This window comes from Aspergillus homomorphus (assembly GCF_003184865.1).
Source record: "Aspergillus homomorphus CBS 101889 unplaced genomic scaffold BO97scaffold_44, whole genome shotgun sequence".
NCBI lineage: Eukaryota > Fungi > Ascomycota > Eurotiomycetes > Eurotiales > Aspergillaceae > Aspergillus > Aspergillus homomorphus.
The window spans coordinates 105794-132679 of NW_020291930.1; the positions used below are offsets into that span (position 1 = coordinate 105794).

The window sequence follows — 26886 nt, forward strand, 5'->3', positions numbered from 1 at the left end:
CTCTTCTTCGCTAGAAGCAAACGATGCTTTGTGCTCGATGTCTTTGTCCCTGATAGTTTCACGATGCTCTTATCTCTTCTAGAATTCTCAGGACTAAGGCCAAAGGTCGACTATTTAAGGCGCACAGTACCTGCCTTGGTAGCCCTCGCCAACCCCTCCCCCCCACCCCGGGCCATTGGTATCCACGACAACACACTTTGACACCACAGTACCACGATGTCCGAGTCCGAGAGCGCCGAACTTTTTACCGAGATTAGCGCCGCCCTCGAGCAGGTCAACCCTGGCTTGTCAGCGGGAGGTGGTAGCAATCCGGTGATATCTAAGTGTAAGGTGGACAAATACATATGCCCACGAGTGACGGGTGTGGGCGAGCCACTATGCAGCATGAAAGGAGACGGCGTGGAGTTCATTCAGGGCCGCATTCGTCCCGACAACGTCAACCACAAGCCGATCATCGAGGCCATCCTGATCCAATCGAGAGGGATCCGGCCTGTGCGCCCCTGCACGCAGATCCCATCCGAGGAGCGCAAGTTCCCCGTGTCTATCCATGTGCCGAACAAGTTCCGAGGCATCTGCGGGAACTGCAAGGCGTCGGACCGTAAAACGAACTGCGAGGCTATGGAAGATGGTTCTTGAAGCCAGATGCCGGAAATCCAGGTAACCCACTCCCCTCCATTGTCATTGAAGCCGCACTTGTAGTTCCATGAAGCGTTCAGCCATAACTTAGACCCCGCTTTGGGTATCATACACGATTCTTGTTTTCCAACTCTTCCATCTTCTGAATTGTATGTTACTTGTAAAGCACTGGATCAGTGGCTAAAAATACCCGAAGGTTCAATAGCGGCGCCGCTGCTTCGGCCGAAAGATGCATGGTGCCATCTCCTGTTCGAACCACGCGATTCCGATGACCATGAGCCCGATCCTTCCGTCTGGATATGTCGTCGGAACCCTGCGCCACGTTCCCGCTCCAGAACTCATGCTTTGGCTATCTCAAACCGTGCTCGTTCTCTGTCCGTGCCGTCAAAGACACCAGCCGCACTGAACCGGCGCAAAACAACCCGAAGACGGGCTAGAACGATCGAGACGGATCATATTCCCGAGCGCGACGCCTCGAACTGCGAGAGTGACATGCAAAGGCCATATTTCCGCATTAGACTCGACTTACAGAGAGGCAAGATGGACGACGAACTATCGAATTTGCTCCACACTGATGTTGTAGCTGTGGGTTCGATGGTCGGTGCTTCCGGCATCGGCGAGCGATCTGCACTTTGAAGCGACGCGATGTGATTGGTCCGATCTGCGGGGGACAGAACTGTAGATGATAACAGTGGTGCTGCCGCCAGGAGATTGGTCACCAAAGTGCGGGCTGGGGAAAGTCCGAGTGGAAGAGAGAGGGGGTCATTTCGGCAGTGGAGCTGGTCGAGATCGCTATAGCTCAGTTATAATTGGGATTGTTAAGTATCCAGCGGATCCTTCGGCGATAGCGCGGAAGAGAATATTTCGCCACGAAGGATATCGAATTTGACGGAGTGTATTCTCACAGTGCGAGAGATACTTCAACTTTATAAACCCGATACAGGCGTACTACCACTGCGTATGGGTTTGTGCTGTCGCAAACGCGAATAACTTGAAAGGCGTTAGCGATACTCCACAGCCATACAATGGAGGAATGTTTTCTGGCGGAAGGGGAAGAAGTCATCTCACCGCTTACCCTGCGTGTCAAAGCATGCCTTTCTTCCCAAAATACATTAAGCTTATATCGGGGATTGATCTAGAACTTCGATCAGCGCGAGGGACGATGTGATCCCACGGATGCAAGACCCTATGAGGTAGGTGGCTAGGTTTCCCGCACCGCCTGCTGCTCGGATATGACAAACAAGCAAATATGAGATCAAAGGGGGTCTATCAGCAGGCAAAGGTTGATGCAATGAGACTGAGAGAGTCCTGATGTATCCGCACTCATTCTCGCAGGACAGCAGAGGATGTTGATCTAAGCCTCGAATTAGATGCATGAAGATCAGATCTACAGGATGATTTGCAGGGCAGAGATAAGACCGGCAGAATGGCCCCATGCGGGGAGGCGGTGATCGGGCTCAACAGGTTCTAGAACTCCGCCACACACCTGTGGACCAAGCGCGCTTATGCCCGATAGGGACGTGCTAGCCTTTGCAGGACAGCATGTGACGCAACTGCCCGCCGCTTGAAACTTCATCGATGGCGAAAAAACTTGGAAGTTGGGGAGGCGGATTTCTCGCCCCACACTGCAATTATTCCAGTTTCCATTTCTCAATGGTGACTGCGTCGTGAAATGATCCTCTCTGAGTTTTACCACCCGCGCATGACAGAACCCGCAGAACAAAATGGACTGAAGGGAACGGGAACAATAAAGAAATCTTACGAGACGGACAGCCAGACAGAAGCTTGAAGTATCGCAGTATCGCCCAGCCAGCCGCAGGTTGACCCCGGCCTGAGCTGTCGACGCGATGGAGGATTTGGCCTCCCCAGCTTCTTCCCAGCAGGAAGAGCACGAAGCAGACCGTCGCGCCAGGGAATTATTTCATTATTTCCAGCCTGACAACCCAGCCCTGCTTCCTGCGACCGCCAGCACTGATCCACTCAGCTCGCCATGTGTGCTAGGTGGAACCAGTCCAAACCTCGTCCTTACTGCCCTGACCCAGTTGGCCGCGGTCAAAGTAGGCGTTCAACGCGCGATTATCAGGTACGTTGAAAGGCATTCCCCTCTTTTCAGCTTCTTCAAGTTCACGCTGCTTGTTCTCATGCCGTGACTTGAGATTATCGCAAGTGCCTGCTGCGCATGTGATTACGGCGCTAACCTTTTCCCCAGCTTGATTGATCGCGAAACGCTATATGTCGTCGCTGAGGCCTCTCGCTCGTTGAATCTCGGGGACAACGCCCTCTATGAAGATGATGGCGATGGACTTTGGATGGGTTGCTCTCGGGGTCCTCTGGCTGGCACCCTATGCGAGGTATTTATCCACGCGATTCATTTCTCTTGGCTTGAACACTCCCATTGACCTGCACTAGAAAACGATAACCCTGTACCCAACTACGCAGGATAAGTATCCTTTCTTCGTTGTCGATGACCTGCAACAGCATCCCAAGTACTGCCAGATACCTTGTGTCTATGGTTCACCGTTCTTCCGCTACTATGCCGGCACACCCTTGACGACGAGCAATGGCATCAACATTGGGAGCTTATATGTCATCGATCCACGCCCAAATCTCACGTTGACGGCTTCTCACAAGGAAAACTTAGGGGTCATAGCCACCGCAGTCATGGAGTACTTGGAGACATCACGCCAATCGCTCGAAAGCACTCGTTTGATGAAAGTCCTCTCCGGCCTCAACTCGTTTGTTCAGAACCATGGTCACGAGGAGTCTTCCACCGCAGCCATTCCAAGAAGCGCGAGCCCTTCCGACATGGATCGATCGCGCACTCCCAGCCCTCCGCCCAACCTATCTCCGAAAGTTGATGTCAAGCTTCTCTCGCGACATGCAAAGTCTTCTCCAAGGGCAATAAGTCCGGTGCAAGACAATCTCCTCTCATCCTCGGATTCCGTGTCGCCGAAGTCCAATAGACACGGGGACTCATCTCCTCAGCCGAACTCAAAATCACATACTTCATCGCCCGGCAAGAGGCACGAGACCTTCCAACGCGCTGCGAATATCATGCGTGAGAGTCTTATTCTTGGAGAAGAAGGAGGCGTCGTTATCTTCTCTGCCAGAGACAGCTTTGACGTTGACGAGGAGGAAGAAACACCCGCAGAAGTTTCCGGGGCACCACGACTTGAAGCTACTACCTGGGCCATTTCGACACGAGACTGTCATGGCTCGGCTTGGGGAAATGAGCACGATTTGATTCCCGCACAGCAGATGAGTCGCCGGTTCCTACGGCGGATGATTCAGCGCTTTTGTAAAGGAGCCCTGTGGTATTTTCACCGCGATGGAACAGCTTTCTCGTCTGACGACGAGACTGCTTCGCAGACAAGTACCCAATCGGCTTTTCAAATGCCATCAATGCTTCATCCGCGGGGTCAAGGTTCACTAAACCGAAGGGACTTAGATCTTTTGCAGACCTACTTTCCTAGAGCCACACGCATTATATTTGCTCCTCTGTGGGATGCAACGAACTCACGATGGTTCGGCGGATGTTTCTGCTGGAGTTCCGTGGAGACCCGAATTTTCAGCCCCCATGTAGAACTGGGTGGTGTGCTTGGGTTTTGTTCTTCGTTGATGACCGAGGACAGTCGTATCCGGAGTCAAGAAGCAGACAAGAAGAAGGGTGATTTCATAAGCAGCATCTCGTGAGTGTTACCTTCAGCGACTTCCGAATTCTCTGACTGACTAGATAAAATCTAGGCATGAACTGCGAAGCCCTTTACATGGAATTCTAGCCGCAGTCGAGTTTCTCGCGGAACAGTCGATGTCCAACTCAGCGAGGTTGCTCTTGGACACCATTCGTGCGTGTAGTCAAACTCTTTTAGATACATTTGAACAGATTCTCGATTTTAGCAAAATCAACTCCTTCAGGCGGAAAGCTCGTGTTGGCGGTCCGGCATTGTCACACGAGGACAGGGTAACCGCTACCACGCATGCAGGTCCACGATCGCTCTTCATTTTGAAAGTGGCTGACGTTGTAACGATCGTCGAGGATGCGATCGAGAGTATCTGCGCCGGAGCCAATCACCTCAACATGGCCCACTCAGGCGATTCGTCAACGTCTAAGCCGGCCACCCCTTCAGAGGAAATCTCCGGTGGCAACTTCGAGCCTGTGGATATTACCCTGGATGTCAGCATGAATGACTGGATTTTCGTTCTAGAGCCTGGGGCCTTGCGGCGCATTGTCATGAACGTCTTTGGCAATGCTCTTAAATATACCCGAACTGGGTCTATCTCCGTGCATTTGGAGATCCAGAAGGAAAGCAAAAATTCTTCTCGTGATGGACTCGACACCCTGCTTCTCACCGTATCCGATACCGGTCGGGGCATTTCTAGTGATTATCTACGGTATCACCTCTTTACACCCTTCATGCAAGAAGACCCTCTATCCCCCGGAACCGGTCTTGGTTTGTCCCTCGTGAACAGCATCGTGCGTTCGTTGAAAGGCAAGATCAAGATCAAGAGTCAATTGGGGGCGGGCACGGTAGTTAAGATCTCGATCCCTCTCACGCGACCCGAGCCACATGAGCGCACGGAGACAGCAGCTGCGCTTGACGACCCACTACTCCACAACTCCGAAGGCATTATCGATGGCGTGAAGAAAGAAATAGCGGGCAAAACAGTTTGTTTCGTACAGCCAGAAGATGCAGCTTCTGCGCGCGCGATCACAAATTACTTAACGGATTGGTATGGGATACCGCTCCACCCATGGTCACCCGATCTCGCTGCGGATTTGGTAATTGTCGACGAGGCAGAATTGCACCGCATCAGCGGGCTATCTGAACGATCGACCTTGCTCGTTCTGCATCGTGAGAGGCGTCCTACATACTTAAAATCTACTATGTTAAGTCATATCCGTGCACGTATCGAGCTGCTGAGTCTCCCTTGTGGCCCCTACCGATTAGCCAGAACGATTCAGTGCTGTTTGCAGGCCTCACATCAACCACATAGCAACGAGGATGCATCGTCGTCACCGATCGCATGTGAGATTGGTATCGGCATTGAGGCACCCCCTGACCCGTACAATCAACAAGACCTTGCTTTACGTCCAGCAACATCATCAACTTCAGCATCTACGATGAAGCCCTCCGAGCCGTTGTCAAGGCCGCGTCTGGAAATTGGACCTTACATCTCTCAGTTAAAAGCCGACGCACAAACAGATCAAAATGGAAACTCTTCCTTTACACCAACAACACCCTCTGATCCCTCCGAAGAGATACCCCGGGTCTTGCTAGTCGAAGACAACCCGGTGAACATGTCGCTTCTACGGCGGATTGTGGGTCGGAGACAACCGATCCACGTACACGAAGCTATGAACGGCAAAGAGGCCGTCGACGCTGTTGGGTCAATGCCCGAGGGCTATCATTACATATTTATGGGTGAGTGTCATCCGCTCCTCGTCTCCTCAGCCGGTCGGAGAGCAACTTCTAACCTCAAATAGATATCTCGATGCCCGTTATGGACGGATTCGAGGCTACCAGAGCGATTCGCGTGATTGAAACAGAGCGCAAGACTACCTCTCCTGCTAAGATTATTGCGCTTACTGGTTTGGGGTCGAAGGAGGATGTTGCGAAGGCCTACGCAGCTGGTGTTGATGTCTTTGTCACGAAGCCGGTTTCTCTGAAGAAAGTTATGCAGTTGATGGAACATTCAAAGGGGTGATTTCATATACGAGGTCGCTCTCTGTGATCTTTCTTTTTTGGCACCATTTCACGCGGCCGAACCATTTTTGGTGCTTGCCTTCTTGCGTGACGAGTGCCTCGGAGTCTGCACAGCGCTGCTCCTGACGACCGTGCTACATTAGGCCTGCGATGGTCGGATACAACTCTTCCAGACTCGCGGTGCAAGTGAGATGGAGCGTAGCGAATAGCTGCTTACCATGCCTCCTAATGAGTGGAAATGGTCATCGACCTCAACGGTCAGAAACTGCTCGTTGAGCACACTCGAAACCCGAGGCCAATCAGTTTCCACGCATCCTCGTTCTCTCGGCGGCATACAAGGCTCTTTATATTACAACACTCTTCGCTGGGCACAATTGACTTACGCGCACCTGGCTACCTAGCCCTGGTCTTTCTCTACGCCCACTATCAATGGAGGTTCGCGAGCAATTCAGACAAACGGACGCTATCTATTTTTGAAGCGCACAACAGATAATACACGGATACAAGTGCGCTTACCCATTCTAGTTGAATGTATCTAACCGCGGGTGCTCTGGCATTGCAATAGACCGCCAGCAGTCATCTTGATAGAAATAAAGAAAATCTTAATTTCTTCTTACACGCGAACAACATGAGTAAGAGGAGTAGTAGAGCTCCATTGGAAAGTAGATACTGCGCCATACTTAGGTATATATTCTTTTCAAGGCCTTGCTGCCTGCAACCTGTCAGCCTAGGAGCGACACCACAAAAGCGGCAAGGGAGCCGCTTTGACAACGACTTTGAGTGCCGCCGCGAACAGGCGGTAGGGAGTGGCAGAACGGTGTCTGCCCATAGGATTCTCGATTTCTTGGCACGATGCCTTCGCATTGCAAGCTGACCTTTGATTCTTTTACACATTTCAAGTGATCTCTCTCCTTCGAGTTACTCTGCGTTGCCTCTGCATCAAGATTCATGATTATGGCAGTCTTATTAAGGGGCTGTCTACGCCGAGTATCCTCTTTCTATCATTGTCCAGAAAAGCACATTCTTGTGCTGTCGGGGTTGTCTTACGACAATGGCTGATCTATCGGGGTATTACTCAGACTACTCACACGTGAATATATATCAACATGGGCAATGCATCTGTAATGCTGGGCGGAGACTCTCCAGCAGTTGATGGAAAGCTCCCATAGACTGGCCGTCAAAGACGAAACCTTTCTTTGTGGGCAGCCCATTGAACCAAACAAGTCGGGACAACCACAAAAGTTCCAGGGCAGACACCACTATGACCTTGAACTCAGGATACAGCACCAAAGCCAGGAGAACTACAATGGGACCTTCCCGTGCAACCGTTCGCATATAAATACTCCCCAAACATCTAGCCATCTGCTGCGCCAACCCGCTCACATCAGCATCCTCGACACCTCCATATCCAGAGCATACACCCCTCACCCGTTCGCCAAGAATAAAGTCATGCCCTCCATCATCCCCGAACTGGGGCCCTACCGGGTGGTCGCCCACCCCTCCCCTCTCCCGAAGGGAGCGCTCATCCCGTATATGCGCGTGATCGACGTGCTCCCCTACGGCCTCATCAACACGCGCATAGCCTACTGTCACAACGACCCGGACGTCCCCTTCGATTGGGAAGGCGCCAAGCTCTACCTGCTAGCAGCGTTCCGGGAGCGACGCGTCGAGGACCCCGACGCCATCGGCTTCAGCGGCACGATCTTCTGCAACGATTGGTGTCGCCAGTACTGTGAGTATCCTCGTTCCCATCCGAAACATGGCCAGGCACTGTTGGAGTTCTGCTGGCCCGATGGGCAGGTGACGTGCCGGTTTAATCACGACACGGCGCGGCCGTAGTGGTCGGCATTTGTGAGGCGGGCTACCGTTGAGGCGCTTGGGGCGCTTTGTGGGTTCCGGGTTGAGGTGAGGGAGAATTTGGCGTGGAGGTAGGTTTACTTGATTTTATTGTGTAGTCTGGTTGTGTTAATTCTGTATCTACTGTATTGTGTAATAGACTGGCTCTGCATGGTCTGAAAGACTGACTAGGGCTGGGGTACTGAGTCCTGGTTCATGATTCACTCAGGGATATATATATTCCGGTAGGTTGATACCAGGAACAATGACTTCTACAAAAAATGCATAGTCATGCATGAGTGATATCAGATACAAAGCCTCAGCACAAAGCACATTCCTAGATGAAAGAACGCAGAGCCATTACTAAATAACGCAACAATCCCTAGAGCAAGAGACACAATTTATTCCACGAGAACCAACAAAGCACACAATCCATATAAACCACCTTCGCTCCCCCCCACCCCACCTCCCACTCTGTAACCACACCCTTCCTCCTAAACCCAAACCACACAATCCAGAACCACAGGTAAGATCACAATGACCCCAACCAGCTACACCACCACCATCACCCCGACCAACCGCCCGACAACCCCAACCCACCGCCCCCCAAAAGTCACCTACAGCCTCCTAAACGCCACCACAACCCTAACCTACCTCCACTACGCAGGCCTCGCCTCGATCTTCGACTGGGACGCCGCCCTAGACCACCTACTCACGCTGTTCTGCCAGCAGCGCGCGAAGCAGCCGCACGCCGCGCCGTTCGGCGGGTCGATCGCGTGCGACGGCGAGATCCGGTTCTTCCTTGAGATGCGCGAGGAGGGGAAGGCGGGGGCCATGCCGTTTTGTTATCTGGGGAGGACGTCGTTTGGCGTGCGTGATGAGGGGGCCGCTAAGGCTTGGTGGGCGAGTGTGCCAATAAATATATAAATAGGTTGTAGGTTGGGGAAGGGTTGGGGTTGGGTTACGAGGCGATGGGATTATACTCTGGTTTATTTAGGTTGAGGTGCACCAGGAAGTTGAAAGAAAGGGGGGTCCGGGGGTTCTCCCCCGGGACGCTCTATAGATGGTTTGATTGCTCTGTTTGGTGTTGCTGAGTTGGCAGTGTAACTAGGATGATGCTGTAGCGGGATGAAGGTCCGTTTCTCATGTAGTTATCTAGTTATGTACAGTACAGTACAGGGAATCGCAGCAAGGTTGTCAGGGTAATCCCACCGGTCCAGACAGCTTGGCACATGTCAGCGATCCCACGCATCCGAGTTACACCGCAACATCTACCTTGATGTCTCATTCCTGAGACTAGTTTAATTGCAGTGACTTCAAAAATAAGTGAACTGATTCGTAGCTGCTCGTTCCGGAGAGAGCGGAGGCTACGGCATTTGCTCCTGTCTTAGACAGGCAAGGGATGCGAGGACACGTTGGGATGGAAGCAACATTAGCAGGTCGGTAGTTCTCCGTACAAGTGAAGAGACTGTGTGTGTGTGCCACTGTGTGGTGGGCAATTAATATACCTTTAATTTATTCAATGGGGCCCGAGCCCCTGCTGTGTGCTATCACCCTCGCATTTGCAAAGCCGTGATCTTTTTCCGCCAATCCGCCGGGATAACCTTATATCGACGGATGTTATACCTGGTAGTGGTGCCATCAGGGTCTGGATGCATGGAGACGAACATCTCCATCCAGTCAGGACTCGGTGCATGAGCTTGGTATGCTGTGCCCAGAGGACAAGAGCCGGAAGAAGAAGGGGATCGGGCTATCGTTGCCGGAAATGCCACGGCACGTCTCCGTCGGTATTGCTGGGCAATCATGCTTGTGTGATCTTGTTTGCTTGTTTGCTTGCCCCCCTCCCTGCCGGGGACATCCGGAGCAAGGGACACCAGGCTGGGCGATTGTGAATCAGGGGTTCAGGCTCGCTGGTCCGAATTAGCCAGGCTTGTGGGATCGTGGGGCTGTGGGTGTCAGGCCAAAATGGCGATAACCCGAACAAGCAGGTCTCCCGACAATCGCGCGCAGACAAGCTTTTTAGTGGCTTGAGGCTTCAGACGGCGCTCGTGGGGCCGCGGAAATTGCATCTGCCCCGCCGACCCTGCGCTTTAGCCGAGCTATTTATTGGGTTGGTATGATTGTGGTTGTCTGTTGGTGGTTGTCGAGTTAGGTTGGTCGATCAGTTGATTATTACATCGCAGCAGGGAAAATGCGTAAGACGTGTCGGAGTTGGGAACAGAAACTGCGTCAGGACGAAGGGGACTGCGACTCTCGTGTTTGGACCTCTCTGCCGAACCGTGCTGTCGAACATTCGAACATTCGATATTAGGTAAATTCAGGAGGTAGCCTGGATTGCGGAGACTCGGACCCTTGGCATTTGTGCTTGAGATAGATTCGAATTCAAAACTTGACAAATAAGCGAGGCAGCTGCTAGGCTTGGTCGAGCACCGTTTGGAGACTTCACGCTTGGCTGCCCCACAGTGGAGAACGAGGTCAAGCTGCGAAAAGAAAGCTGCCGAGCTCTTCCCCCCCCCACCCACCACAGGAACAGGAACAGGAACAGGAAATAATCATAATCCGGCAATGACGATGTCGCCCGACGAGCGTCTGCGGGATGGGCAATTTGGATCTGATGAACGGTCGGGTTGCCAGAAGCAGGGCTCGTTCTTCACGCCACCGTTAGAGACTGACACCCTGGTGGGGGAGGGATATCATCATCCTCTCCCCTGCATCAGATGTTGCTACACCCTGGCGCTGGGTATAAAGCGGTGCAAGAACCCCTGCATGGCTTTTCCTTCTCATCACACACACATTCCCTCTTTCTCCCTCATTCACTCTTTCCTTTCTGTTGATCAGATCAGACCTTCAGTCATTCTTTCTTCACTCGTTTCTGTTGATCAGAAATCCCACTAATCCATCACCATGCGTTTCGATCTCCTTACTCTGGCCGCACTCGGCTCCCTCGCCGTTGCGGCCCCTGCTCCCGTCGATGTCGCTGAGAGAGAGCTCGTCGAGAGATCCTCCTGCATCTTCACCGATGCTGCGGCCGCCAAGGCGGGTGTCAAGAAGTGCTCCCACTCGGTGCTGAGGAACATCAATGTCCCCGCCGGTGAGACCCTTGATCTGTCCCACGCCAAGGAGGGCTCCACCGTACGTCTGCCCTATCTCACCATGCAAACCACCAGGTTAAACTAAATACTCCGATTCATAGGTCACCTTCGAGGGCACCACCACCTTCGGCTACAAGCAATGGAAGGGTCCCCTGATCCGCCTCGGTGGTAAGGGCGTTACCTTCACCGCTGCCAACGGCGCCGTTATCGACGGCCAGGGTGAGCGCTGGTGGGACGGCAGAGGCACCAACGGTGGCAAGACCAAGCCCAAGTTCATGTACGCCCACAAGCTGCAGAGCTCGTACATCCGGAACCTGAACATCAAGAACACCCCCGTGCAGGCCATCTCCGTTCAGGGTAACGATGTGCACATCGAGGGCGTGACCATCGACAACTCCCTTGGTGACCACAAGGGTGGCCACAACACCGACGCCTTCGACGTCAACGAGTCCAATGGCGTCTACATCAGCGGCGCCAAGGTCTACAACCAGGACGACTGCTTGGCCATCAACTCCGGCGAGGTGTGTATCGCGCTTTGTCCTTGACGCACCCCCCCCAACTAACGCACAATAGAACATCAACTTCTCGAACGGCTACTGCTCCGGCGGCCACGGTCTGTCGATCGGCTCGATCGGCGGCCGTTCCAACAACGTCGTCAAGGGCGTGCACATCACCGACAGCCACATCGTCAACTCCGACAACGGTGTCCGCATCAAGACCATCTACAAGGAGACCGGCTCCGTCAGCGACGTCACCTACTCCAACATCCAGCTGGAGAACATCGCCAAGTACGGTATTGTCATCGAGCAGGACTACAAGAACGGCTCCCCCACTGGTAACCCCTCCAACGGCATCCCCATCAAGGACGTGACCATCGACCGCGTCACCGGCTCTGTCAAGAGCGGCGCCCAGCCCGTCTACATCCTGTGCGGCTCCGGCTCCTGCTCCAACTGGACCTGGAAGGGCGTTGATATCCACGGTGGCAAGGAGAAGAAGCAGTGCAAGAACATCCCCCAGGGTGCTTCTTGCTAGATGCTTCTCGGCTATCAGCAAGACGTCTAACGCTATGCGCTCTGGACTGATTGAATCTCGATGATGGTAGAGATGGGTGTGACGGGTGATCCCGACTTTTCGATTCCTTTGGTGATTGGTTATTGTATCAGTAGTGGTTAATTATCATCTAATAAAATTAGAAGGTCTGCCTGTGATCCATTACTTTCCTCCGAATGAACAACCTTGTAGATACGCAAAGAGCTGCTGCCCTGCTCTAGAACCGGAAGTAAGGGACAGATCTATCTGTAGATTCCACCCGCCGTACCTCCTACCAAAGACCCTGTGAGCGGCCCGTATCTAGGTACTATCATCACCTCCCGCCCACTTCCAGACCAGAGTCTAGACAGCCAGCCAGTCCAGTCCAGACTGAAGTTTGAACCCTCAGGAAAGCAAGGCAAGAACAGGGCGGAGACAAAACCGCCAAGAAAACCCAGCCAAGCCTTTAGGCAAGGCTGGAAGACCGCATCTGGCTAGACGGATACACGGCCCCGTCTGGGCGAGTTAGAGTGTTTCAGGTGTGCGCAGAAGGGGACCAACTTTTTTCTGTATGCGGTAAGAGCTAGGGTCTCCACGGACTGTTTTGTTCACTGTCTGTTGCCCCATTGCCCATTTGCCCATTTGCCCATTGCCCATTGCCCGGTGATACCTTGATAGTCTATGTGGGTGGTGGTGGAGGGGCTTTGTTTTGTTTTTGTTCAGTGGGATTATCGGTCGGTATGGTATGCACTGTGCCTCGAGAAAAACCTTCTATCAATACGGGGGTTTGCTGGGTGATGTACTGTGTAGCAAGCTTGGGCGAGCGAGCTTGGTATGGCGGTTTCAACTGGCTGGGTTGGGATCGGGTGAGTTTATGGGGTTTGGGGTGGTAGAGATGGCGCTTGGGCGTGGTGGTTGTTTGATACGGGAGGTGCTTTGATTGCTGATGGGGTCTGCGCTTGGTGATTATGTGCGGTTAAATGGTTGATGGGAAGTGGGAGGTTAGCTCTAGCAGGGCGATGACGCTGATGAAGGTGTGGTGGTGTAGATGTAGATAGACTATCTACTGCATGAGGCATGAGAGAGCCACATCGTAGTCATGTGACTGTAGCAACCGCACTGCCACTGTCTGCCCTAAAGGCCATAAGGCCGCAAGGCCACAAGCGGATGCTGGTCCTCGTTCCTTGGGGGTGCAGGACTTACTGCAAGCATCTCGATTCTCTAGTGATGAGCTTTAAGCCTAGATCAAAACTCAGGAATAAGGTGCCCCTTGAAGAAGGAAGAGTTCTCGCTGCTGCTCCGTATGGACATAAGCTTACTTGTACTGCAGCAGATAATTTCATGTGTTCTATTAAAAACTATTATATGGAGAGTAATCTCTTGAATTGTGAAAATTAGGACTGTGCCGATGTCATATATCTTATCAAGTCAGAAACATATCTGTCACCATCTAGTCCTTACGACATCGAATTCCAATTGTGCTCACATTCCCCAAAGAGCAAACCCAGCACCAAGCCCGACTCATACTCTAGATCGTACCCCCTCAGCCCGAGTACTATCCCTCTCTGGGTCGCTCAGGAACAGCGGCTCGATGCTTGCCTGGCTGGTGATATTTGCACTCCGCGCGTTGCTATTCACACGATCCATGTCCAACGCTTCCTGAAGCTCGATGCTCGTTGCCGACCGAGATTTCGAACCCCCAGCCCGCATCGGGTATGGGCTCTCAGGGTACACCGGGGTCTCATCCTTCCTGGCGCGGCGCAGGCTGTACAGCGTGGGGAAGTTGGCGACGATGGCCGATGAAAGGAACTCGACAGCTGTCCAGTAGCCCTGGCCAACAAGGTCTTGGGTGTCACCGTGAATCGGGGCTCGAAGGATCGTGGCGATGATGCAGAGGAAGCCGACTGAGAAGAGCGCGATGAGCTGAATGCGTCTGGGCTCATTAAATTAATCCGGTATGGGGCTTAGAAGCCTGGTTTTGGTGGAGCGCGTATCACTTACCGATACCAGGGCCTTTTCACGCGAACCAGCCATGGAAGCGGAAGCGCGATGAGCATCAGGTCAGTCAGGCCGTTGAGAAGGATATATGTCACAAGTTGCTGGACGCGATCAAGACAAGGCTCTAGAAGCATGATCAGTTTTCGACATCCCGAATTTTGCAGGGGACTCGTACTCTTCTTGCGGTATTCACAAACCATAAACATTTCAAGCTCCACGGCGCCAAAGCTCAGTATCAAGATTGCCCAAGAAATGCGAACGAAGATGAAGGGCCATGGCAGACCCTGTAGGACGCGAGAGATGAACAGGAGGACAATAGCTTTCTGACCCCAAAGGCTAGACCGGTCAGCAATAGCCACAAATGACAGGCCAGGAAGCCATACTAGGCACGAAAGATCGCTTGATGCGCCACCAGCATCTTATTCTTGAGCAGTTGGTCGTTGAATAGTTCATCGGTGAGATGTTGAGCTTCCAAAACGGCGTCCCGACCCAAGGTGATGCTGCTTACCGCAGTAAGCAACCCGACGCAAGAGAGAAGAGTCACAAGACAAAAGAAAGTGCAGTAGTCGCCTGCTTCGAACCGCTGTCGCCGATACTTGCGCAGAAAGAGTCGCAGCACCATGATGAGCGCGCCCAGTCCGCCAAAAAGAGTCAACAGCACAATGGACGTTATAGGGCGTGAGGAGACGGCCATTGTGAGGTGGTGACGGCGCGTTGAATGGCTGCACCAAAGTTGAGACGACGCAGAACCATGGTTTGGTTTTATTGTTTGAGTGGTTTCCAGATGGGACCTTTGTCAACAAAGGAAGTAGTATGTGGTCAAGGCGGAACAGACCTGGAAGTATAAATTGCACGAACCGCAAGAGAACAAAGAAGACCAGCCGCGCTCGTTTGCCACAGACGACGAGTCAACAAGATGCGAAGCCTGGACCAGCCATGGCTACCAACAGCTCGCAATGATTTGTTGTGCGTGTCTAGAAACTATATCTAGCCATATCACTCAAAGTTAACTGCGTAAGGACTAGCGAATGAGGCAGCTGGCCAAAGTCAAATGTCATGAATACAGACTCAGCTAGCGCTCTGACCGTCAGGCACTAATGAAGATTTCCGTGAAAACAAGGACAACCCTTGTCAGCGCGTCTGGATCGACAGTCGGTATGCAATCACATGATAGTGCACGGATATAGAGAGGAAGTATACCAACCCCTTGGGCTCCTTCGCGCTCCCACGATGGCGGCCCTCGACTGCTCAATTGAATCATTCTGTCCAAGCAGTTGGGGCATGAGAGGCCTTGTGATAGATGTCCCACAGGCTGCAAACCTTGCAAAAGCATTCCATCAGATGAAAGGCATTGAGATTGACTGGAAAGGTGTATCCTAGGGAGTTTTGTCAAGAGAAGAGTTCCATCAGAAAGATGTCTAGCACGAGTCGGTCACGTGACCCGACATCGCAGCTGCCTTTTTCGTCGCTTTCATGGACCAACACCTCGAATCCTCGCCAATGAATCGAAAGCGCGCCATATTCATATCCTCAAGGGCCAGACTGCTGCATGAAGCAGAATCTTGCTCGGTTTTCTGCAGTTGCTGACTTAATGTTCCCGATGAAGATATAAGAGACGTGCCAGCCGCGGTAGCATGACGTCGAGCAGGCAATCGCTTAGCCGAATGGACTTGGTACCGCAGCTCAAGTCGAGTAAGCATTGCTCGACATTGAGTGGTTCTTCTTACTGCATACACCCGTGATGAATTCCCAGCTGAATGTAATGATCAGACATGATAGTCGCACAGATTGTTCGTCAGCCCGTCTGACGGTCGCGATCACACGTTTTCCCCTCGAGCAATCTCGCAAACCATAAACGACCGAGCAGAGACTGCCCGTGGTATTCTCGTGTCGCTCCATCTTTCATTCACGCTCGAAGCCTGTGATTCGGCCGATTAGCGTTGTCTGCACTCCCGATAATAGAAAAAAAAATCACTCTGCAAAGAGTGGATTCAACCCACCGGACGAAGCGGAAACTTCAGCTTACTCGTAAAATCAAACCCCTTAGTAGTTGAAGCTGCGCGCGTAGATCTACGCGGTCTCCCGGGCGGAACAGGATACTTGGTAAACCAGCATCGGCCACGTCGAAATAAGCAACTGCGTTGCTGTCAGTGCAATTTGTTGAGTCAAGTGAAGGAAACATCAGGCTGCAACAGCACTGACGTCCGCCGATCCCTGACTCGTCGGAGGTCTGAAATGTCAGCGTGAAGTCGAAATCTAGGCTATTGTATGCCCGCGGGACAGTCTTGAAGCTACACCATCGGGGGCACCGTGGGCTCTAATTGGCTGTTGCTGGAGTCAGAGTGTTGTGGCCCCATCATGGATCCACGATCATCCCGCCCTTGGATTGAACTTCCGCTTGCCTCCGGCCCCGGGCCGTCCAGCCCTTTCCCAGACGTTTCCACGAACGATCAATCATGGAGCGACGAATGAGACACACTTCTAGAAACAATCTAACAAAATCCAACAGGGTTGAATATTCTACATCTTCTTCAACTCAGTCAGTGTGTTGCACAACTCTGAAGACTCTAACTTCGATCAAATATGATTAGCCGCTCCTGCATTAGGCCAGCAACGGCGCTGTGCCGATCAACAAATAGAACCCGAGGCATCATCATTTAGTGAAGCCATCGCGTATTGAGACGATGATTGGCGTCTAACAGACATACCCATGTTGCACGCTTGATAATCCCCTCGCCGGACAAAAGTTGGGTCCGAAATACAAAAGCCCCCAATTCCCTAATTCCCGCGAATTTTAGAGGCAAGACAAGCATTCCCGCAACCCAGGAAGACGCAACCCATCATGTTGACCCAACGCAAGAAGACATTCTCCAAACGCTCTCGCACGGGCTGCCGCACTTGTCGGTAAGACATCATGCTTCTGGCTCGTAATCTGCGCATCGCGACGTCCATGACTAATATCCCGCAGCGCGCGACGCGTAAAGTGCGACGAAACTCCTGTTGCGTGTCTGAAGTGCACCGGCTCGGGCCGCACATGCGATGGATACGATAGGCACAGACTGGCCCCGGCCGGGGGTCGCCGCAAAACCGGAGATACTACACCCATTTTCACCATTCCTGCCAACCTGGCCCGCAAACTGCAGTGGAACGTGACCTCAGACGAGCGCCGGTGTCTTTCGTTCTTTCAACACCGATCCGTACAACACTTGGTGGGGCTCTATGATTCCTTTCTTTGGCAGCAGGTCATCTTCCGGCTGTGCTGTAAGGAACCTGCGGTGTACCACGCGGTAGTCGCGCTGGGGGCTGTTAACCAAGCCAACGAGCTCACGGGCTGCATCCCGCGGCCGGGACAGAGCACCACGCATCTGCAGAATACTTGGTATCGATTTGCCCTCGAGCAGTCCGGTCGCTCCGTCGCGCTGCTGAACAAGCGACGCATGTCACAGGATCCTCAGCTGCAGGAGACTATCCTTGTATGCTGTCTGCTCTTTATCATCTGTGAATTGCTGCATGGCAACCGCAACCGAGCTGACTTTCATCTTAAAGGGGGCCTGCGAATCCTGCAGATGATGAAGCTGCGGCGGCAGTCCTCGGGACTGCAATTGTGTCCCGCCGCGATCGTAGATGGCCCTTCGGGCGCCCCGGTTGCAGTGGAGGATTGCGTGGTGGAGACGTTCCTGAAATTCCAGGAATCGTCGGTTTACTTTGGAACCGATGATCCCTTAGACTTTGACAGTCAGTTTGTGTTCAACCAACCGTACGATAACTATCTGCTCCCTTTCCACAGCCTGGAGCATGCGAAGCAGGTATTGAAGCCGCTGACGCAAGCCAATTGCATCTTCACCGCGGTGTATCTCAAGGCCTCCGATAGCGATCTCCAGAAGTATTATGCATCCCTACAACACCAACAAGTACTGTTGCTTTCCTACTTCCACAAATTTCTGTGGCAGTTCGAACGCTTCTGCGCCCAGGAATACACATCCACTCCGACCGATGGAGTGCTCCGGAAGGAAGAGCGCGAAGCAGAACTGATCAAGCTGGCGTGCCGCCAGGGCATCATGGCCGCGAAGGTGGCTCTCTACAATAAAAGCGATCCGTGGCCCGCCAGTCTGTGTCTCGAGTGTGAGAGCCTCATCGCGGCGTCGGAAGCGGCGATGAGCAAATTCGGCGGCCAGTATCCGGCGGTCACGGCGGAGACGGGCATCATGCCGGCATTGGTGCTCAGTATCTTCCGGTGCCCGGACTACGGAATCCGCTGTCGCGGGATCGAGGCCATCCGATCCTGGCAGTCAGAGGAAGGGTTCCTGAGCGCCGTGCTCAGCGCGGATATCATGGAAGAAGGGATGAAGAAGGAACTGCGATGGCTGTATGACAGTGGAGCCCCTTGGCCCCGCGGGGTTACATTTGTGGCGCACGGCGGTCGCGTGACGGCGCGGGTGTTATACTGGGTGGGTGCGTTCGAGAAGCAACAGTGTCTTGTCCTCGAGCGGAACGAGAGCTTGATTGCGGAACTAGCAGCGATCGAGACCGCGAAGGATTGGTCGTGCGTGAAGGCGTGGGGTTTGATGGATGAGCAGTTCTAGACTCTAGACGTAGGGTTTAGCCGTGATCGATCTTCTGTACAGCATACCATATTAACCTTAGCCTTCAGCGAAGCCTTTTTTTTTTTACTCAATTGATCAACGCCTTTCTTTCTCCAGGACCTGTTATTATATCTGTCGGGTACTGCACAGTACAGTAGAAGACAGAAAGGGACGCCGGCGCGGAGGGGGGGGGGGGGGGGGGGTGCACTGCGCTACCAGTATCAGTAGACTTAAAATGATGGGAGAGCAAAGGGAATGCTAAAGTACCGTCTAACAGCCCCGCTACGGGGAAGACGGATGAGGATGAGGATGCGGATGTCCGGTGGTGGGTGGAGCTTGGGGGCCAGAATTAGAATGATTGCGTGCCAATGACCATCCACCGTGGGATCAGTTATGGATTGTTTGTCAGCTCCGGGTAGCTCCGAGTCGACCCTGGCCTTGGGGCGGGGAGAGTACCTCTCCCTCCCCCTCTCTCCAGGGGCTCCTTCGACCGCCTCCGCTTCCACTCCCGCTATCTTCTGTGGCTTTATGTATCCCATTGCCGCTAATGCCGTCGATCCGCGTTGGTCACACCGCCTAGTGGTTGTGCGCCCACTCAGCTCTCAGGAGCGAGACTCCGGTTCGGTGGAGCTTTGCATTAGATGGTTGCCTTCCCTACCTACTGCTGCAAATGATTGTTTGTGTGTGTGTGTGTGTGTGTGTGTGTGTCCGGGAAGGATATGTATGCACCTCAAGGTGGACTACCTAGGGCTTGATGCTGGGAACTGGGCGGGTTCTCTCGGTCAGGTGGGCAAGATAGGTCGCGTGGAGTAGGGGGGTTTAGTAATGTATAAACTGGGTGCGAGGGGGGTGTACCATAGAGAAGGGAGTTAGGGGGGTAGTGCTGGAATAACTGTATATTAAGGATTAGATGTATCTGGATCATGTCCGGAAGGTGATTTCTGGTTGTGTGTAGCGCTGCTAGTACGAGGTCTATGCAGCATATCATCTACTGTAGCTGGATGGAATTGACGAGCAGCAAGATAATTTGTATTTCGTGTGCAGATAACTTAAATCGGACAGAGAGTATATAACATAAGCCCGAGACATTAGATCCATCCCCAGTGTGAGGGGGGGTATATCCAGAAGGTTGAAGCAGCAGATAGGATTCTGACCGTGTCAGTTGGCGAGAATCCTATCAGACGGACCACCCCCTGTAGAGAACATCTGAGATTACAAGTCCAAGGTAAATTGCAAGAGAGACCCGAAAATAAAATGAAAGAGATAGATGCCGACCGAAATAGCTGCTCAATCTTTGCCCGACCTACCTGGACTTTGTCGTATCCATAAGCTCTGCCGCCACGTCCCAAGCTGCGAATCTCCTGGTGCAACTTTGATTTCACTTCTTGGGGGTGGCTCTCCGAATGTCTCAGCAGATGCCCGCGTCAAGGTCTCAAGGAGACCTCGTCATCAACCAATGGCCCGTGCTGGTGCAGGAGGTCCTAGATCTTGATGCTCTCAGGATCGTCTTCTCCAAGCTCTTGCTCCTGCTCCTGCTCCTGCAAATCAAGCACTCGTTTGCGGAGCTCGCTCGCGTTTGCCCATCGGCCTTGTGCTTGATACACTTCTGCGAGTTGGATCATCGCTTTCCATGTGGCGGGATCCAGCCTCCCACACAGCTGCTCTCGGGTCTGAACGATGCTCGTCAATAACCGTTCGGCATCATGCCACCGACCTTGATTCATGTATATTCGCCCCAGCTTCTCGATGCGGGCCAGCGTCCGGAAATAGTCGTCGCAACATAATGGCTCGTCCGCTATCTCTTGGGCCGCCCGGTATACACGCGAAGCTAGCTCGTAGGCCTTCCGCTTCTGGCCTTGGATGATGTATGTCTCCACAAGGCTGATCATCGCGGTTACCGTCAAAGAATCGTCCTCTCCCCATTCCCGTTGACTTTCTTCGACTAGTTTCAGTTTTTGCATTTCAATCTGCTGCATCCTGCTGATGCACTTGAGGCCAAATGTTGCCATCTCGGTCGCCCAAAATACCACCGGATGGTCCGGCTCGAGTATCCCCTGTGTGGCTGCTCCCAGCGTAGATCCCATCTGCACTAGGTCTGCAAAGTCCGCATAGAGACCGGCAAAAATTGCTCCTTTGTAAATCAGTGACATCCATGTCAGCGTGGATTTTCCCAATTTGGGTTTCTTGCTCGTCACCAATTTGAGGTGAGGGAACAGGGACTGGCATCTCTCCTGGTCTTCATATGTTGAAGGAAATACGCGGTCAAGATGGCCCATGGCCGCTGCATGAAAATGCGACCTCCGTTTCTCTTTACCGAGCCAGCCATTTATAGCAAGCTGCACTAGACTATGCAATTCAAAGACCTTGGGGTCGCGGGTGGTGGATATGAATGAGAATCTGTTGAGCGTTCGGATGTCCTCTTCAATGTCGCTGTTGGATGTCTCAAGCAGCGTACTGCCGTGCGATTCGATTTCTGTTGGCTTGCTTGCTGGAAATACCTGACCGATCCCGGCATGGCTCTTCTCCCCTGGTGCTGGCTTTCGGAGTAGGATATCCGGTATACCTTGCCGATCGAAGAAGCTCATTAGCGAAAGAAGATCTGCCGCAGACGGTCGAGCCTGACGGATATAGTCGAAGGAGATTTGCCACGTAGTCAAGGTAGAATTGTTGGCTTCGTGATCGCGCAGAGGATGTCCAGCCTCATGGCCGTGAAGATAACTGCTCTCTTGGAACTTTTTAAGGTATTGGCTTAGGGAGTACCGCGGAGCTTGCTGCTGCATGAAAGCAGTCGCTTGAATGATTGCCAGTGGCATAAAGTCGAGTGCTCCGAGAAGCTCCCTGGCGTCTTGCTCTTCTGCGGTGTCGACGGTAAGCTTTTTGCGGAGAAGGGCCAGCCCGGATGATTCATCCATGGGGTTGACAGGAATGATGTCACGCTCGCCCATAGCTTCGAGAGCTACGTCCTCGTCTCGCGTGGTCAGAACAATTGCTCCGTGAGGGCATTGAGGGAACAATCCCGGGGGCGGCTTCTGCGTCGTGCTTGTTTGACTGCCTACATCATTCGACTGACCATAGAAAAATGACTCGTGAAGCAGCTCCTCATTGTCTAGGCCATCAAATATCAACACCCAGCGTCCGTGCTCTGCATCATGGAGCCAACTGTTTACGAGCTGAAAAACATTGTCCGTAAGCTTCAATGGCCCAGAGAGCCCTAGCCGGTCGACAATTTCTTGGTAGCTCGATTCAAGACGCGTTGCGTTGTTCGCATGGATCCAGAAAATCCACGTCTGCGGTGACCTTTCCCGCAGACGATGAGCGAATTCGATCGCTAACTGGGATTTGCTTCAAGATGTCAGGTTGAGAGCCTGAGGCAGAAACAATTGGCGGACCTACCCGACACCGCCCGGGCCCACAAGCGCTGTTTTGGAGGCAGGCCTCGCACTCTTCTCTTCGAGGTCATCAAGCAATGAGCCACAGGGGACATAGTCATTGTTGCGTGCCAATGGCACGGTAAAGATAGGCTCCATGGGAGTTCCCGATTGCTCTACGTAAAGTTCTCGTCAGCTATGTTTATCTCGACAGACGGGAGGTATTTGATCTGGCTCACCTGGAGGAGGATTAAACTCCGCGGAGGTTTTGCCGGAATTGTCTCCGACGTTGAATGCCTGATTGGGCCCCGAAAACGCTACAGATGCCATGATGAACACAGCATACCTCGCAATGGGTTTTGAAGAGAAGATGAAGAGAGTGGAAAGAAAGCTGAGAGCTGAAAGAGGGGTTGGCGCTTCTTAGCCTCACCGTCAGGTGACTTCTACCCTGGTCATTTTAGTCCCTGTAGCCTTGCAGTTTGATCCATCTCCCTACAACAATCAACTCATCGTCATGAGAGACTTCATCACACCCACGCATGAGGACTCCAGTGTGTCAGGCCGAGTCTCTTTTTTAGGTGCTGGGAAAGCGTGCATGCTGGCAAGCAGCAGGTTCAACACCCCAGTCGTCGAAACCTTCCTCAATGCCGCAGTAACACGCTATGCAAAAGTCCTGACCATTATACCTGTATCGCGCACATCGTCGGTGGACAAGGCAAAGGGGGATCATGATAACAGCTCCTTTCCCAGGATTATCCCCTGGCAGTGCGCGCCGCCCATTTGCCAAGTGAGAAAAGACGGGGCCAGCTCCACTTTCGACTCCACTTCCCCGATCATGAAGTCTCTAACACCTTGAAGCTGGGAATGAAGAGAAAACATTGAAGAAGGTCTTGCGAAGTCACCATGAGCTAAGTTCGGCCAAGATGTCCCGGAGCTCACCTTGGAATTGATTGCGTACACCATTCTCAATTCCGAGAATGCCTCGAACACAATACGGAAGATGAGCGATCGCGAGACTCGAGTAACTAAAGCGACAAATCGATCATCCTGTCGCACATATAGGTTCGACGCTTATAACACTATTCGCGCATGTGCCCGTCTCGAAAGCTTGGCTGAGAATTTATATGGAAGATGGATGCACTTTTCCACCAGCATGCGTGCTGACACCAGTGGGAATAGGAGGCTCTTTTAGCCTGCAGCCAGGGCAAGGATATTCGACTAGATCGCGATTGCATTGAGTTCTTCGCCCGAGGATCCCGAGGTCGGCGAGGTTCCATGGAACCGATGGATTGGTATCGGTATCCCAGTTGGAACATTTGGAACCGACCCCACAACCCCACACTTTCAGACACCGAATCCAGTCATATTTGTCAGCTCATACTACGTAAACGACTTTTCATTTCCAAGCGATCGGTATCCCAGATTTCTGGGATTTATACCCTGGATCTGCCAAAGGACGTCGATTGTCCCTCCGTCATCTCAGAATAAATATTCTCAAGAAACGCCCTAGACAAATCGATCGCTATGCCTGCCGAAACAAACAAGCAATGGGTCATCCGCAGCTTCGACAACACGTTCGACTGCCTGGAGACGCACGAGGCTCCGTTACCACCAGTGGGAGAGAACGAGGTCTTAGTCAAGATCCAGGCCGTTTCACTTAACTTCCGAGATGCGAGCATTCCTATGGTGCATAACCCCGCCCTTCTCCCAGCATCTACTCGTGAGATCGAACTAACAGTCAACAGAACATGTACCCATTCCCCTCGAAGAGCGACCTCATCCCCTGCTCCGACGGCGCCGGAGTCGTCGTGCAAACGGGACCAAAGGTCAAACACTTCCGCTCCGGCGACCAAGTCGCCTCCTTGTTCTTGGCGGACCACCTCTTCGGTGACCTGAACGCGGATGCCCAGAAGACGGGGCTGGGCGGGTTCCTGGACGGCTGCCTGCAGCAGTACCGCGTCTTCAATGAGCTGAGCCTGGTGCACGCACCCCGCAATCTGACCCCCATCGAGGCCAGCACCCTGCCCTGCGCGGCACTGACGGCCTGGAACGGGCTGTACGGGCTGAAGCCGCTCCGACCGGGCCAGACGGTCCTGGTCCAGGGGACGGGGGGCGTATCGATCTTTGCGCTTCAGGTACGCTGATCCATTTTCCCTATCTTGTAAAGATTGTACGAAGCTCACATGCTCCGTTCGCAAAGTTCGCAAAAGCAGCCGGCGCCACTGTCATTGCCACCACCTCCTCGCCCGCCAAGGCGCAACGCCTTAAGGAATTGGGAGCAGACCACGTCATCAACTACCGCGAGGATCCCAACTGGGGCGAGACGGCCCGGAAACTCACACGCCACGGAGTAGACCATGTCATTGAGGTGGGAGGCCCTAACACCGTGCAGCAGAGCCTCAAGTGCGTTAAGATGGAGGGAGTCATCAGTGTGATCGGCTACGTGGGCGGTATCACCAACGGGGACGAGCGGCCTCCGCAGATCTTGGATACCTTGACAGCTGCTGCGATCGTGCGCGGAATCCAGATCGGAAGCAAAGAGCAGATGCTAGAGATGGTGCAAGCGATTGAGGCGAGCGATATCAAGCCTGTGGTGGATCAGCGAGTGTTTGAGTTCGACCAGGCGCGTGAGGCGTATCAATACCTGTGGGATCAGAAGCATTTTGGGAAGGTGGTGATCAAGGTTGAGTAGCGAGGGGGGGGTCAAGCTTTGAATTCTGACTGTCACTTTCTGTGTGGGATGGGCATATTTATGCACGCATCTGAATGCTCAGTTGGAACGGGCCCGAGGTCCCGATCTATGTTAGGACTAGATGAATGAGCCTACCTAGCTAGCTTCTTGGACTGTGCAAAGTATGCTAGCCACAAGATCTTTCCCTAATGACTGCATTGCACGCTTCCTCAAACAGATTTATGACTTCCTCTAGACAGAATCCTGCATTCGTTCTACGCTCCACGACAACATCGAGAACCTGTTAGAGACTGAGCCATTGGAGACATTGCACTTCGCAAACTTGCAGGCCCCATCGGTGAAGCCAGGGCCGCGGACCCCGTCTGCTTCTGCTGCAGTCTCTCTTCCTCTGCCTGGACTGCTGAGATACAGTTGATGCGTGTTCGTGCCTCATCTGCGCCTGCTTGGCATGATTACTTAAGGTACTGTACAAGGCATCGAGTTGATCAACGGCAGGGCTAGCCAGATGTCTGATCGGGATGGAGGTACCTACAAACACACCTACAAGGACAGCGAAGATATCAAGCTTCGTGGGTGACGCGAGAAAGGCTAGTGTAAGGTAGTGGTGTATCATCGAATAACATTTTAACCTTATTATATCTTGTTGTGCTTTGACTGAGCGTCTGGCTAGGTCTCTCGTTCATATCCCAAGACCAGGTCCCTCGAGGAAGTCTTCTTACAATAATGATCCTGATCTTTGTCTGCTACAGGATACAGAAGCCTCTCTCGCAGCACCCATTGTGATTCTAGTATTCTTGATTGCGGTCCACACGGACTCATCTGAGAAAGATGATAACCCCAAAGCACTGACAGCTCTACGCTAGAACCAAAAGCCAGTCATATTTGCAGTGCGCTGGACATACTCTCGGCAGCTGCGATTGCCGCACACGGGGACTACTCAACAACAACCAGCCATTTGCATGGTATACAGCACAGTTTTGGTTCAAGGTCGCATGAAGATAAGAATCAATGGAATTGTCCACAAATCAAAAAAGCAAAAACATACAACAGAAGGGATTCGCTGGTGGTCACCCACCCAACTACTAACCTCCCGGCGTGTGGCTTAAGTACGGCTGAGCGGACGGGAAGCCCTGTTCTCCACACCCTGTGGTCGTATGTGCTTGATAGATAAAAACACTGAAATATATACAGTTACTGCTTTGGGCTGTCAAATTTCCTGCGAGCAGTCGACCAAAGCCAACCCGGACCTCCGAGACTGGATTTCCATAACACAATTGAGGTTAGATAGACTCATCATCAGAGCACAGGGACCTTCCGAAAACCGCCAGAACCACCGGAGATATTCTCTCCCGCTTTCCACTTTTACTGGTGATTGTGCCAGTCTTTCAGTTGGGAACATTGTGATATATCTTGTCGGCAAGTACCTCTACACGATCCGGTCACCGGAAGCCTGGGGCGGACTATCACAGCCGTCTGCGAGTGACCACAACTGGACGGGAGAGGATGCCGGCTCAGAGAAGGATATCACAAGCATCCGTGTCTAGATGGCTGATTACTGTGATGACTGGTCTGTCGATGTTCGCTTTATTGCATGTATGCATGCATGCCATAGAGCAAACATCATGCATGCAGGACCTATCACATTCACGTGACTTTTGTTTGCTTCTCCTCCCCAACCACCCATCCCTCTCCTGTGCGTCGATTGGAAGAGCTGGGAAGCCAAGATACAGAGCGGAATGGGCAAGAAATTGAGGAACGACGAAGGAAGCCTAGGGAGTTTCGAGTGAGAGGCTGCTGAGAAGGTGTTGGAGCGCAAAGCCCGGGAGCTAAAGCGAGGCTTCCTCAAATGTAGGCTTGAAGATGAGAAGCAATGAGAGCTATCGAGAAGTATGATGCGCAATGAAGAGCAACAAAGATGCACGGTAGTCGCTGGGGTCACACCGATGC

At 52.7% G+C, this 26886-nt stretch overlaps 9 protein-coding genes across 9 annotated transcripts; 7 read left to right on the forward strand and 2 right to left on the reverse strand.

The window, feature by feature from the left end:
* Window positions 1-216: 216 nt before the first annotated feature.
* On the forward strand, window positions 217-1272 carry BO97DRAFT_428055 (uncharacterized protein; the record flags this gene model as incomplete). Its single annotated transcript, XM_025697251.1, has 2 exons — window positions 217-628; window positions 833-1272. The coding sequence occupies 2 exons, from the start codon at window positions 217-219 to the stop codon at window positions 1270-1272; spliced, it is 852 nt and encodes a 283-aa protein (XP_025547895.1).
* A 1006-nt stretch (window positions 1273-2278) lies between these two features.
* Window positions 2279-6461, forward strand: BO97DRAFT_195151 (hybrid sensor histidine kinase/response regulator). Its single transcript, XM_025690493.1, has 5 exons — window positions 2279-2719; window positions 2846-2987; window positions 3046-4325; window positions 4381-6059; window positions 6122-6461. Exons 1-5 carry the CDS (start codon window positions 2484-2486, stop codon window positions 6340-6342), a joined length of 3558 nt encoding a protein of 1185 aa, XP_025547896.1. The 5' UTR covers window positions 2279-2483; the 3' UTR covers window positions 6343-6461.
* Window positions 6462-7790: 1329 nt separating this feature from the next.
* BO97DRAFT_417414 (uncharacterized protein) lies at window positions 7791-8357 on the forward strand (the record flags this gene model as incomplete). Its single annotated transcript, XM_025696480.1, has 2 exons — window positions 7791-8073; window positions 8338-8357. 2 exons carry the CDS (start codon window positions 7791-7793, stop codon window positions 8355-8357), a joined length of 303 nt encoding a protein of 100 aa, XP_025547897.1.
* Window positions 8358-8714: 357 nt separating this feature from the next.
* Window positions 8715-9471, forward strand: BO97DRAFT_417415 (uncharacterized protein; the record flags this gene model as incomplete). The annotated part of the gene is made up of 2 exons (XM_025696481.1): window positions 8715-9076; window positions 9357-9471. 2 exons carry the CDS (start codon window positions 8715-8717, stop codon window positions 9469-9471), a joined length of 477 nt encoding a protein of 158 aa, XP_025547898.1.
* A 1610-nt stretch (window positions 9472-11081) lies between these two features.
* Window positions 11082-12320, forward strand: BO97DRAFT_472844 (glycoside hydrolase family 28 protein; the record flags this gene model as incomplete). The annotated part of the gene is made up of 3 exons (XM_025700179.1): window positions 11082-11309; window positions 11371-11790; window positions 11843-12320. 3 exons carry the CDS (start codon window positions 11082-11084, stop codon window positions 12299-12301), a joined length of 1107 nt encoding a protein of 368 aa, XP_025547899.1. The 3' UTR covers window positions 12302-12320.
* A 1499-nt stretch (window positions 12321-13819) lies between these two features.
* Window positions 13820-14990, reverse strand: BO97DRAFT_428060 (uncharacterized protein; the record flags this gene model as incomplete). Its single annotated transcript, XM_025697252.1, has 4 exons — window positions 13820-14231; window positions 14300-14420; window positions 14472-14632; window positions 14680-14990. The coding sequence occupies 4 exons, from the start codon at window positions 14988-14990 to the stop codon at window positions 13820-13822; spliced, it is 1005 nt and encodes a 334-aa protein (XP_025547900.1).
* Window positions 14991-17134: 2144 nt separating this feature from the next.
* Window positions 17135-18879, forward strand: BO97DRAFT_397569 (Zn(II)2Cys6 transcription factor; the record flags this gene model as incomplete). Its single annotated transcript, XM_025694151.1, has 2 exons — window positions 17135-17200; window positions 17265-18879. The coding sequence occupies exons 1-2, from the start codon at window positions 17139-17141 to the stop codon at window positions 18877-18879; spliced, it is 1677 nt and encodes a 558-aa protein (XP_025547901.1). The 5' UTR covers window positions 17135-17138.
* Window positions 18880-20360: 1481 nt separating this feature from the next.
* On the reverse strand, window positions 20361-22617 carry BO97DRAFT_397572 (uncharacterized protein; the record flags this gene model as incomplete). Its single annotated transcript, XM_025694152.1, has 3 exons — window positions 22487-22617; window positions 22273-22423; window positions 20361-22221 (listed from the first exon to the last, which is right to left on the reverse strand). The coding sequence occupies exons 1-3, from the start codon at window positions 22575-22577 to the stop codon at window positions 20361-20363; spliced, it is 2103 nt and encodes a 700-aa protein (XP_025547902.1). The 5' UTR covers window positions 22578-22617.
* An 820-nt stretch (window positions 22618-23437) lies between these two features.
* On the forward strand, window positions 23438-25055 carry BO97DRAFT_195283 (zinc-dependent alcohol dehydrogenase family protein). The gene is made up of 3 exons (XM_025690494.1): window positions 23438-23933; window positions 23993-24382; window positions 24448-25055. The coding sequence occupies exons 1-3, from the start codon at window positions 23772-23774 to the stop codon at window positions 24937-24939; spliced, it is 1044 nt and encodes a 347-aa protein (XP_025547903.1). The 5' UTR covers window positions 23438-23771; the 3' UTR covers window positions 24940-25055.
* Window positions 25056-26886: the final 1831 nt, after the last annotated feature.